The sequence below is a fragment of the Galeopterus variegatus genome, unplaced genomic scaffold (assembly GCF_000696425.1).
Source record: "Galeopterus variegatus unplaced genomic scaffold, G_variegatus-3.0.2 Scaffold525, whole genome shotgun sequence".
Lineage (NCBI taxonomy): Eukaryota > Metazoa > Chordata > Mammalia > Dermoptera > Cynocephalidae > Galeopterus > Galeopterus variegatus.
In genome coordinates this window covers 501,061-513,213 of record NW_007726636.1, presented here as the reverse complement: position 1 = coordinate 513,213, position 12,153 = coordinate 501,061, and the positions used below count along the sequence as shown (strand labels likewise).

Genomic DNA, 12,153 nt, shown 5'->3' with positions numbered 1-12,153 from the left:
TACTACAACATAGATGAACTTTGAAAATATGCTAAGATAGATGAACCTTGAAAATATGCTAAGTGAAAGAAGCCACATACTGTATGATTCCATTTATATGAAATGTCCAGAATAAGCAAATCCACAGAAACAGAAAGTCAATTAGTGGTTTCCAGGGACTGGAAGAGGGGGAAATGGGGGACAACTGCGGATGGGTATGGGATTTCTTTTGGGGGTGATAAAAATGTTCTGGAATTAGTGGTGATTGATGCACGGCTTAATGAATATTCTGAAAACCACTGAATTGTACACTTTAAAAGGGCAAACTTTATGGTGTATGGATTATATCTCAATAAAGCTGTTATTTTAACAAAGACGTCCTGTTAATGTCTTGGGCAGACTGAGTGAGGATTCCTACTGTCCCCATCACCTCTTTCCAGCAGTGCTGTTGAGGTCAGCATGTGTTAGAAAGGAAAGGGGGAGGGCAGGGTTCCAAGGGTGTGTAAATACACTATGTCAGGACCATCCGAGCATCCCCTTGGTCCTTCCCTGTCCCCTCGGCCTGAGAAGCTTTACAGAGGGGCACGTGTGTGGGGATGGACTGGAAGGGGTGGGGGTGTCTGGCCCTCAGTGTTTTTTCAACTGGGACATATAGAGAGATGTTGCTTTTGCTTCTGGTTATAAAGCCAGCTCAAGACTCTGAAAGTTTTCAGAGCACTACCCTAAAAGCATTTTTTCCTGAAGATGATGAAGAAAGAACGTTTGATTTCAAAACCATGGGTGAAGATGAAAACACTTTGTAACATTTTGTCAGTGTTCGTTATCTTTATTTATTTATTTTTTTTTGTCCTTTTTGAGACCAGCCACACCGCGCTCAACCAGTGAGCACTGTGAGCGCACTGGTCATCCTTATATAGGATCCGAACCCGTGGCGGGAGCGCTGCTGCGCTCCCAGCGCTGCACTCTCCCGAGTGCGCCACGGGCTCGGCCCTTTAATAATTTATTTTTCCTCAAGTAACATTGGAGAAGGAGTTTAGCTTTTGCTGGGTTTGTCGGTTTTGTTGACCATTAAAAGATCATGTGCCGGGCCGGCCCAGTGGCGCACTTGGTAGAGTGCGGCGCTTGGGAGCACAGCAGCGCTCCCACCGAGGGTTCGGATCCCATATAGAGACCAGTCCGAGACCGGTCCGCTCACTGGTTGAGCGCGGTGCGGGCGCAACACCGAGGGTTGCGATCCCGTTGCCGGTCGCGGTACGGGCGCAACACCGAGGGTTGCGATCCTGTTACCGGTCACGAAAAAAGACAAAACTGGCCAGTACGGGGATCCAAAACCTTGACCTTGGTGTCATCAACACTGCACTCCAAAAAACTAAGCTAACTGGCCAGCCCTTGTTTGTCTTTGACTGGCCGAAGTAAACCCCAAATGTATTTAGTTTATTGGGATAATGAGTAGAAATTTGTTTTTAAAAAAAATTATACCACCTAGCAGGGTCTTACACATGAGAGAAGTTCACTCAGTGGCTTGAGGTTGGATGGAGGAGCGGACAGGTAAATGGATTTTTTTTTTTAAGGTGACTGGTTCGAGGATCTTAACCCTTGACTTGGTGTTGTCAGCACCACACTCACCCAGTGAGGTAACCGGCCATCCCTCTATGGGATCCGAACCCGTGGCCTTGGTGTTATCAGCACCACACTCTCCCGAGTGAGCCACGGGCCGGCCCATAAATGGATTCTTTGCAGAAGCAACGTCACACGCATTTGCTCGTACATACGCATACAGGCCTTGCTTTTACTCCGTCGGTCCGTGATCCTTGATTGGCGATTTCCCATCACCTTTTTGCACACAGAACCCCACACACCTTTTTGACATTCACAACTATTCATATTCTGTATGGGTCTCATCACCATGTGGACACACAATCAGAATAAATCCTGGCTCTGTCCCTTTCCCTGCAGGTACCAGAGGCTTAGAGTGTTCTCCTTCCACTCCCGTCATGAATTCCTACTTCTACAAGTTCATGATCAATCTTCTCAAGAGGTTCAGCAGCGAACGGAGGCTCCTGGAGGTCAGAGGCCCTTTCATCATCAGGTGAGCCACAGCCTCCTCTCTCCTTCTTTACCTGACCTTTGTGTCTGTTCTCAAATGAAGGGGCTTATCCCTTCTTCCCGGGCTGCTGGTGCTATTGGCAAGAGGCAGGTCAGTGTTGACAGTTTACAAAACAACTGAATTAATTTTTTGCCTGTCGAGATACTCTTCTCCCTTAAGGTAAAATATTTTCTTATTAAATGCCATTGTAGAACATGACACTGGCCTGTGCTCTGGGGACCAGCCACCAGCACAGGATTTGGCCAGGGTTGGTGGAGCCAGGTGCTTGAGTTGTGTGAGCCTCGCCCTGGACAATCCAGGGCACCAGCCCAGTGGCTTGAAACCTCTAGAACTATCATTGCCAGCAGAATGGCTGGGTCTGGCCCTTTGACTCCAACTCAACTCCAAGGAGCAGGGTCATCAGAAGGGTGGTCTATTGTCACTTTCAGGCAACAATGAAAGCCAGATCAGGGACACAGATTCCTCCAAGCTCCCCAACAAAGCCAGAGGGAAGAGATTTCCAGAATAGTCCAAATGGCCCTGGATGCTGTACAACAGTGATTCTCAGCCCTGAATGTTAGACCACTGGAGAGGCTTAAAAAACAAGATGCTTGGGCCTCCCTCTGACCAGTAAAGTCAGAACCTCTAGGGTGATGAGGTTACTAAAGTTGTCTGGGGTGCTTGGGGAGCAGACTAGACTAATGTGGTCCCGGGGGCTGGGGGTGGCAAGACTCCCAGCAGAGGGCCCAGCCTATACAAAGCTTCAAGGCAGGAGAGAGCACGGAGAGCTCATTGTGCTGTAAACCAGAAGGCAAGGGGCAGAGGGGCTCAGCCTTGCAGCTGTTCCAAGGACTGGGGGCCTCACCAGAGGTCAGCGGGAAGCCACTGAACGGGCTTGAGCGGGGGATGATATGACCAGATTTCTGATTTTAAAGATTAAAAGTACTGTGTTGCTGGGGGAGAATGGGTTGGAGGGGCCAAGAGGGATGTGTTGGAGACCGGTTGTGAGAGACCGTGGCAGCTTGTTAGGGAGCTGGGAAGAAGCTGCAGGATTCAGGAGTTGGCCAGCAGTGGGGTTGATTGATGACTGACTGTGGGGGAGTGAGGAGAAAGGAGCTGGGAATGACAACCAGGTGTGTGGTTTGAGCATCTGGGTAGACAGTGGTGCCAGTCCCTGAGGTGGGAGCCCTGGAACAGTAGCAGGGACTGAGAAGGTCACATGTTGGAGTTGGAATTACTTTGAGGACATCAAAAGAAGGGTGTTGAAGAAGCCATTTGCTGCACCTGGCTCACAAAAGGAATGCCCGAGCCCAAGGAACACATCTAGAAATTGATGGCATAGTCATTCATTTCACTCATTCATTCATTCATCGTTCAACAGATATTTACTCAACACCAACTCTTTGCAAGGTACTGTTCTAGATGTTTCTGCCCTTGTGGAGCTTTCTTTTTTTTTTCAAAGATGACTGGTAAGGGGATCTTAACCCTTGACTTGGTGTTGTCAGCACCACGCTCTCCCAAGTGAGATAACCGGCCATCGCTATATGGGATCCGAACCCGTGGCCTTGGTGTTATCAGCACCGTACTCTCCCGAGTGAGCCACAGGCCGGCCCCTCCTTGTGGAGCTTTCATTCTTAGGGAGTAAGAGGGGACAGTGAGAAGGAAAGTGGTCTGAGGCCAAGCCCTAAGGATCTCTGGATGTAATGGTTGGGGAAAGAAGGAGAAGCCAGAAAAGGAAGCTGAGAAGAAGGTCCAGCCAGGCAGAAAGAAGTGGCAGGAAAAGGGCAATGGCAGGAGGAAGTGAGGGGAGATGAGGCCTGAAGGGGTCTGCTGGGAGCCATTGCAGGAGCCTGCTCAGCTGCGGGGGGAGTCAAAGGAGTAGGAGACAGGGAAACAGAGGGGCAGGACAGACTGCTTGATCAAGAATCTTGCCTGCATGGGGGAGGGAAACAGAGGCAGATCAAGGGTTGAGTGGAGTTGAGGGCAGCCGGGGACTGGGCCAAAGGATTGAGTTGTGGGAAGGAACAGGCCTGCCTGGCCAGAGTAGCAGGACCACAATGGGACAAAGGGGCTTCTGATGGTCTGGACCTCCAAAAGAATGTCCCTGTGGCAATGGGGCGCCATCACTACCCTCTTGCTTCTCTGAGCTCTTCTAGAGCAGGGTTTCTCAACCTCAGCCCTCTTAGCATTTGGAGCCAGATAATTCTTTGTGACAGGGGCTGTCCTGTGCACTGTAGGGTGTTTATTTTAGCAGCATCCCTGGCCTCTACCCACTGGATGCCAAGAGCACCTGCCCCAGTTGGGACAATCAAAATGTCTCCAAGAGCCAGCCCACGGCTCACTTGGGAGAGTGTGGTGCTGATAACACCAAGGAGATGGGTTCAGATCCCTATATACAGATGGCCGGTTGGCTCACTTGGGAGAGTGTGGTGCTGACAACACCAAGTCAAGGATTAAGATCCCCTTATTGGCCATCTTTTTTAAAAAAAAAAGTCTCCAAAAATTGCCAAATGTCCCCGGGGACCAAAATCTCCCCTGTTGAGAACCACTGTTACTGAAAGACAGAAATCGATTCTCAACCTCATTGGCCAAAAGAGGAAGATTTCCAGTTTTTCATCCCATCAAGTTTCAGTTAGGGGATTGAAGTGGAGACTGAATGTGGTGGAAGAGAACCCCCACCAGGAAGACAGTGGAATGTTCCTGTGTGATTGACAGTTAACTTGATGTGCTTTTCCAAATTGCAGAGGTGTCAGCACTCTTGATGAGCTCTCCTTGCCCGGAAGACTTTCAGGGAACAGTGGAGAGAGAGAGGCCTTTGAAAAAGGAATTTGTAGCTAGCTTCCTCTTTGGAGAATTAGGCTGTAATGGGTTTTTCAATCCTGCCTCAGACTCACATGCCCGATCAGAGGCTTGGGGAAGGGGGGTTCGGGGTGGTAACCAGCATCCCCAGACTGCACAGAGCAGGGGCAAAGGTGATGTGGGCATGCCTGGGCACCTTCCCCACCCACACAGTGTAAGGCTCCGGAAGTGGGCGGCCAGGCTGCTGCCATGTTCCCACTTACAGACTCCAGGGCAGTGAGGCTTCGCTTGCTGTGCAGCATCACCTGGGCATCCTGGGCTGATGGACGTCCTCATTTGCAGAAGCACAAATGAGAGGAAGCAACGTGCCCACTGCACTTAGTTGGAGCTGGGCTGCAAACTCCTGCATTCTGCTAATTCAGCAGCCACCACTTTGTCCCTGCTGTGGGATAGTGCCGAGCTTGGTGCCCTCAGGGGCCCTGAACCACCTGGGCCAGGACCACCAGGGGCCTGGCTCTCAGAGGGCTCAAGAGCTGGGCCCCTGGCTATATCCAGCATGGCAGCTGCTCACTGTTCCTGTTCCAGGGCTCACATCCCCTGTGGCCCACACTAGGCATTCAATGGGCATCGAGCCTGGCCTCCGGGCCAGCACTTGCTCCCATCCAGCACAGCCACAGCAGGTCTCTTAGCCCTTGGCTGGGAGAGAAGGAACCTTGCAGCGGGGCACTTCACAGAGGGCTGGCCCTGTCCTCATCCTTTGCCGCATTTGTCCAGCCTGCCATCCCCCAAAGCAGCACCCAGCCCCTGTTGGTACAGTACTGCTGACAGCCACCTGGCTCAGCTTTCTAGGGCCAAGGCTGGCTCTGGGGAAGTGCTGTCTGCTAAGCCAGTGTGCCAGGCTGCTGCTGAACAGCCCTGGGTCACAGTCCTAGGGCCATCCATCCTGGGCTTCAAGGCACACAGCACAGCACCTGACATGGAGGAACCTTGCAGACGTGTAGTTTCCTCCCCACTTCCCCTGGTCGTGCAGGGGGTGGGGCCTCCAGCAGAGATTGCTGGGGGAGAGTCCATGGTGGTATGAGCCTGCCCTCCTGCTGCCCCATTTCATCCCCTCCTCTTCCGCAGACAGCTTTAAAGAGGGGCGCAATAGTGGCACCTGCAGAGTGCTGGGGCGAAGCCACAGGCCTGACACAAACATGATAAACACTTTCCTAACCCTCTCCTTTAGCTGAAAGCAAACTATAAGTTGCTCCTCTCAACCTGAGAAAGAAGGGAAGGAGATTCTTCTGGCAACAAGTGAAAAGTGTAGTGTGCTCAGCTCTGGGTCCAGGGGCAGTGCTGTCAGGGGAAGGACAAAGGCGTCCGGAGTTCCTGAAGACAAATATCTGTTGGGGTTCTTGGCATTGAGGAAGGTGCATGATGTCCCTCAGGACCCTGGTTCAGTTTCTCTCCCCACATGGCTTGCTCAGGCCACACCTTGATGTGGGAGTCGAGGGAGTGGGCATGGATGCCCGAACTCCAGCCAGGCCTGGTAGGGGTTGGCCATCCTCTCGGTGTCCACGTGGCCTCCTTTCCTGGTGGACGTGACAGTTTAAACGCATGTTGAGCTTGTGGAAGCCGATGGCTCCAGAACCGTGATCTCTCAGCCAGCCTTGCTGAGACCTGCTCCAGCCCCAGGCTTCTCTCTTGGCTGCAGGGAATTGAGGCCAAGCCCACAGAGTGGGGGAAGATGTGTGGGGCAGGGTGCTGTGAGGATGCTGGCACTGCACCCCACCTACACCCCTGACATCCCCCTCCCCAGGACTCCACAGGAGTGGGGCAGATGGGCCTCCACAGACACTGGGAGCTGGAGGAAGAGTGCAGCTTCAGGTGTCAGACTTGGGTTCAAACCCCAGCTCCCCCCATTGTTCACTGTGTGACCTGTTCCCAAGCCCTTCCTGCTCTGTCCGGGAAATTGAGATGATCACAGTGCCTGCCTCATCGTTTGTGGTGTGGGTTACGTAAGATCGTGCATGGTCCAGCCCCAGTGCTGGCTGTGCTGATCAAGGGGGGCTGTTGTTCGGCCTCCTGACAGGGCCTCTGCCTTCCACGGTGGTCTTGGGGGAGGGAAAGGAGACTAGCGAGAGGGTGAAATAATTGGACCTTCTGTGCCAAGAGCTGGCTCCACTGCACCAGGCTGCAGCCCCAGCACCCAGGGCAACACCAGCAGCCCGGCCCAGCCCAGCCCCGCTAAAACAACTCTGCTCGCAGTAGGTGTCGGTGTGCGTTGCCCTCCTCCGGCCCCTTCCCACCCTCCATGCAAATGCAAGCCCAACAAGCCCAGGCCTTGTCTGCCCGTGAAGCAGCCCAGTTATACTCAGTAGAAAAGGAGGGGAGGGAGAAAACGCAGCCTCTTTGATAAACTGTGATATGAACTCCAGCGTGACCCAACAGCTGTGATCTTTACAAGGCCTGCTTCTGTGCTGGGAAGTGAGTGAGTCTGAAGACACTCCACTCTGCCTGCCAACAGGGCCCTCTGGCCAGCGGCCTCTGGCTTCATCAGCTGTGCATATTCCCCTCGTCTTCCTCCCCGCCTGGCAAAGAGGACTGGCCAGAGAGTGCTTTCATTTCCACTGAGTGACTGTGTGCTGTGAACCCGAGGGCTCCAACCGAACCACCCCAGCTGGTGGTAGATGAGGTCCCAAGGGGCTCTCCTAAGATGACAGGGGCATTTGGAGAGGATGGGCCCCAGGTCCAAGTGGGAAAGGAGGAAGCCGTCTTGGGACCCCGACCCAGAGAAGCCCGTGATAAGGCTTCCAGTTCTTTCTGGCCATCCTCTTACCCCTGATACAGACAGGCATGGCAGCCTCTCCAATTCAGCAAAAGCTCGGAGTCTCTAATATGTGCCCCTGCTAAGGCTGCCACCCCCCAGTGTCCTGGATTTGCATAAGAGCCCTTGTGTTTGGAAGAGGGGTAGGTGGTGTAGGGAGTTGACTGGCCACTGAGGTGGGTGGTGGGGCAGGTCAGCCACTAGAAACTGGACCCGTTTTTAATTGTGGGGACTGGTGGGGAGGGCCTCAAGAGAAGAAGCTCTCTTTCATGCTGTAATTGGGAAATTCCACTTTGCTGGCCATGTATATTCTGCCCTGAGAGGCAGGGCCCTCAGCTGGGGCCAGATCACCACAGTGTCTGGGACAGTGCACACCGCCCAACACCTCCCAGGCCCCACTCCCCTTCTCACGCTCTGTAATCCCCCAGGCCTTCCAGGCTCTGGAGTCTGTTGGGCACCGGGTACTCCCCACCCCACCCCACCCCCGCTGTGAGTCTTTGTACATGTCACCTTACTTGCTGGGGGCATTGGCCAGGCCCCCAGACGCCCATTGTGCTGGAGCTAATGGAAGGTAAATTGGAGTAAAGTGGCAAGACCTGTGTCCCTGGTTAAAATGGCATTTTAGAAAAGCATCCTTTGCCTCCGGCCACCAGCTTACACAAGAAGCTTCAAAGAGGCCCCACTCACCTCTCCCTCTCACCCCTCTAGTGGGTTGCATTCATTTGCTCAGAATAAAAACAAATTGCCGTGGCAAACACGTGCCAACCTGAGTCTGTCTGCTAGAAAAAGCCCTGATCACCTACCCAGAATGCAGACAGGTTTTGATTTTTTATTAGTTATAGCCATGTTGATTGGGTCACCAGCCAAGCAAGGGGAGGGAGGCAGGACACTGAACAGGGCTGGAGGGATTCTTCTGAGGAATTTCTTACTTCCCTCTCAGAAGAGCTTCTCTTCTTGCTGGCTTTAATTAAGGTCTGCCCAGCTCCTTGGGTGAACCTTCTGGAGCTCTCCACACTCATTCTCCCCCAGGGCCAGTGCGGGGTGCTTTTGCTGCTATGCGCACCGACGGGGGAGGGTGCAGCAGAAGCCATTTTGCAAAGCCAGTTCTTGGTTTCTGATGGCCTAATTGGAGACGAGACTGCAGAAATGTGACTGGCAGGGAGGTTCAAGAGGCCCAGTCCAACATGCAGAAAAGCTTGCCTGTGGGAAAAAGAGTCATGCCTTCCAGGGTAGAAAGATGTCTTTGTGAGGGGCAAAATTCAGGCAGCCCAGAGAGCCCGACTCAGTCCGCATTTCATTGTCCCGTAATCTGTGGCAAAGGGACTAGTGTCCCAGCACCTCACAGAACCACCTGAGATGGTCCCTCTTGCTCCTTGTTGACCTAAGGGTGGCGGTGGGGGGGCACTGGCTCTGCTCCGCCTCCCCCAAGCATTCCCCACAGTGTCATACACACAGGCACTCCCTGGAAGAAGGGACGTCTTTTCTTCTGGAAAATGGAAAACACATGCGTTGGGCCTTGTTAGGCCAGGCTGGGAGTAATTAGGTCTGACTGGGTATGAGGGGAGGAAGTACAGGCCAGAGAAGTGCAGGAGCTTCAAAGGGCAGTTTCCCCATGTTTCAAAGGGCCGCTCGCTTTGAGCAGGGCTTGTGGGAGGTTAAGATCCCAGGTGAACTTAGCAGGGGGAGGCCATGTGTCCTTCAGGATGACCCTGTCACCACAGCCCAGGCAGCCATCCTCCCACTAAGCCAGCGACCGCCCTGTTTCCAGGAGCCCCAGTGGTGGAGGGAAGGACCAGGCAGCAGATCGGTGGGAAAGCCCCTCACCTCTGTACCTACTTCATCAGGTGGATACTGGCACCTGCCTGGCCCCTTTCCAGCCTCCCACAGAAAGCACATGCTTCGTAGTCCACATACCTGAGAAGCATCAGCTCTCCCAGCCCGTGGCTCAGGCAGCCAGCAGGGCGAGGAGGGTGACTGTCAGCGACTGTTTTCAGGGGATGAGAACTTGATAATGAATTTCTTTCTGAAGCTCGAGAGGTTACTCCAGATAAAACCTGCAGTACTCTGTGGATCTGACTGATGGTCTATACTTTACCTAATGATACCAGGACACTTGGAAAGTTTTGACGTTGGCACCTCTGACAGCTTGGTTAATTAGCAAGTAGCTAATGTAGATCATAATGTAGCGGCTTTGGGAAAAAAAAAAAATAGCAGTAGGTTTGAATTGGCCCCGAGGAGTCATCTTTCATCCTCCGGCCTCCTTGGGTAGGGCTGCATCTGAGCCAGGACGGACAGATGGGTGCCTAGTTTTTAAAGTGCATTTAAACTCATTCTAGGGCTGAGCCCGTGGCACACTCGGGAGAGTGCGGCGCTGGGAGCGCAGCGACGCTTCTGCCGCGGGTTCGGATCCTATATAGGAATGGCCTGTGCGCTCACTGGCTGGGCACGGTGTGGGTGACACCACGCCAAGGGTTGCGATCCCCTTACCGGTCACGAAAAAGACAAAAAAAAATAAAATAAAATAAAATAAACCCATTCTAGAAAGGCAGCTGTAGAGTGTATCTTGTCCGTCCATTGTGGAATGTTTCTACTGTCCTCGTATCATTTCATTGCATGTTTCTTTGGGCTGTCCTTGGAGACCCCTGTGTGATTCTCTCTTCTCTCCCCTTGTATTAGTCCATTTCTGTTGCTTATAACAAAATACTTGAAACTGGGTAAATTACAAGAAAACAAAATGTACTGCTTACAGTTTCAGAGGCTTGGAAGTCCACAGTGCAGGGAACACATCTGGTGAGGGTCTTGGTGGTAATGGCAGTGACACAGGGTATCGGGGTATCACATTGTGAAACAGTGGAGCAGAGAGAGTAATCTTATTCACTCTCCTTTTAAAGCCCTCAGAACCACTCCCATGACCCCTATTTTTAATCCATTCACTAGGGCGTGGTCCTATAATCTAATCACCTCCTCAAGGCCCCCCCCTTTCAATTTCCATGATAGGATTTCCCACCCTCAACAGTTACAGTGGGGTTTAAGTTTTGGGGGGACATTCAACCCAAGGCACTCCTCAAGCAATTTCTTTTAACAGATAGTCACAAAAATCACAGAACCCCTGGACCTGGTCTACAGAAAAATACCCGGAAAGGTTTCTATCACGTGCAGTTTGTGAAAGTCCATCCAGGCCAGCTGCCCCTTCCACAGGGAAGGAGAGTTCCAGTCTCGGAGCCAAGGTAATGGTGGCCTTTGGAGGCCTGGCCTGGGGAAGCCGGGGCACTGAATTCCACCTCAGGTGGCAATCATAGCCCATGTGAAGTAGTGTAGTCCATGGGCAAGGGTGCTAGACAGGCCAAATGCCTCTTTTAACCCAGGCTGGAATGGCTCTTCATTTTATTTATTTATTCTCTTTTTTTGGTGGCTGGCTGGTACTGGGATGGCTCTTGGGATCTGAAGTGAATAATGGAACTTTCTGTAAAAGTTCACTAGTTCAGACAGGGTAAGTGAATCCCAGGAGAGTGTGGGCTTTGGGTATGTCACTGTCATTGTCATTGTTGTTGCTGTATCTTTTAAATGCTCCATAGCACCAAAGCTCTTGCCCACACCTTCCTCCCCCAGAGTCTTGGGATATGATCCGTGGGGTCAGAACATGATCTGAAGGAGTGCTGTGTAGCCATCTGAAGACCCCACAGCTGAGGTTTCCCCTGCCAGGCCTGAAGTCTTGTATTGTAGGGAAGGGAGAGCCATAGCCAGGATGGTGATACATGTGCAGGAAGCACCTACTGTGAGCACTGTCGCACAGCTCAGAGGGCCAGTGCTGGTCCTGTACCAGCACCATGGGATTCACTTATCCTGTCTGCAAAGCAGTACCAGCACCAGCCCAGAATCCACAGCCCGATGGACCTGGAGAGTCCATGTTGTCCAGCCCAGAGAGAGGCAGTGGCTGTTCCGTACGGCGTGCAGGGACAGAACTGAGACGCGAGCCATGTCTCCTGATTTCCACACACTGGAACAGGACCCCAGATCTGGCAGTGCCCCAGACAGGTCTTCTTTTCTTCTCCCAACCAGGGTAGTGTGGCAGCCTTTCCTCTGTTCGTACCTCAATGCCCATGATGCCAGTTTTTAATGTAGATTTAAACCACTTACTATTAAAGTGCACAAATCATGAGTGATCTACAGCCCAGTTAGCTTTCACCCAGTTGTGTACACCCGTGTAACAAGCACTCAGATCAAGAAATAGAGCATCTCCAGCACCACAAGGCTCCTTCCACATCTCCTCCCTGTGACTACTCCTACCCACCTCCCCCAAATAGCTTGTCACCATCCTGACTTGTAATGGTGCAGGTTCCTTCTACCTGGTTTTGAACTTATACAAAGTTCAGTTGAATCATACAGTTTGTGCTGTTTTACGAAGTTTGGCTGCTTTTGATCCACACTAGGACTTTCAGTTTGGCACTGTTAGGAATAATGCTGTTATGAACATTCTCTC

General features: G+C 52.2%; 1 protein-coding gene across 1 annotated transcript in view; it reads left to right on the top strand.

The window, feature by feature from the left end:
* Positions 1–12,153, top strand: part of VAC14 (Vac14 homolog (S. cerevisiae)) — a 119,366-nt gene that overhangs the window by 73,941 nt on the left and 33,272 nt on the right. The window contains exon 14 of the mRNA XM_008569718.1: positions 1,936–2,068. Coding sequence (XP_008567940.1) covers positions 1,936–2,068 — 133 coding nt within the window. The remainder of the gene's footprint in view (positions 1–1,935; positions 2,069–12,153) is intronic.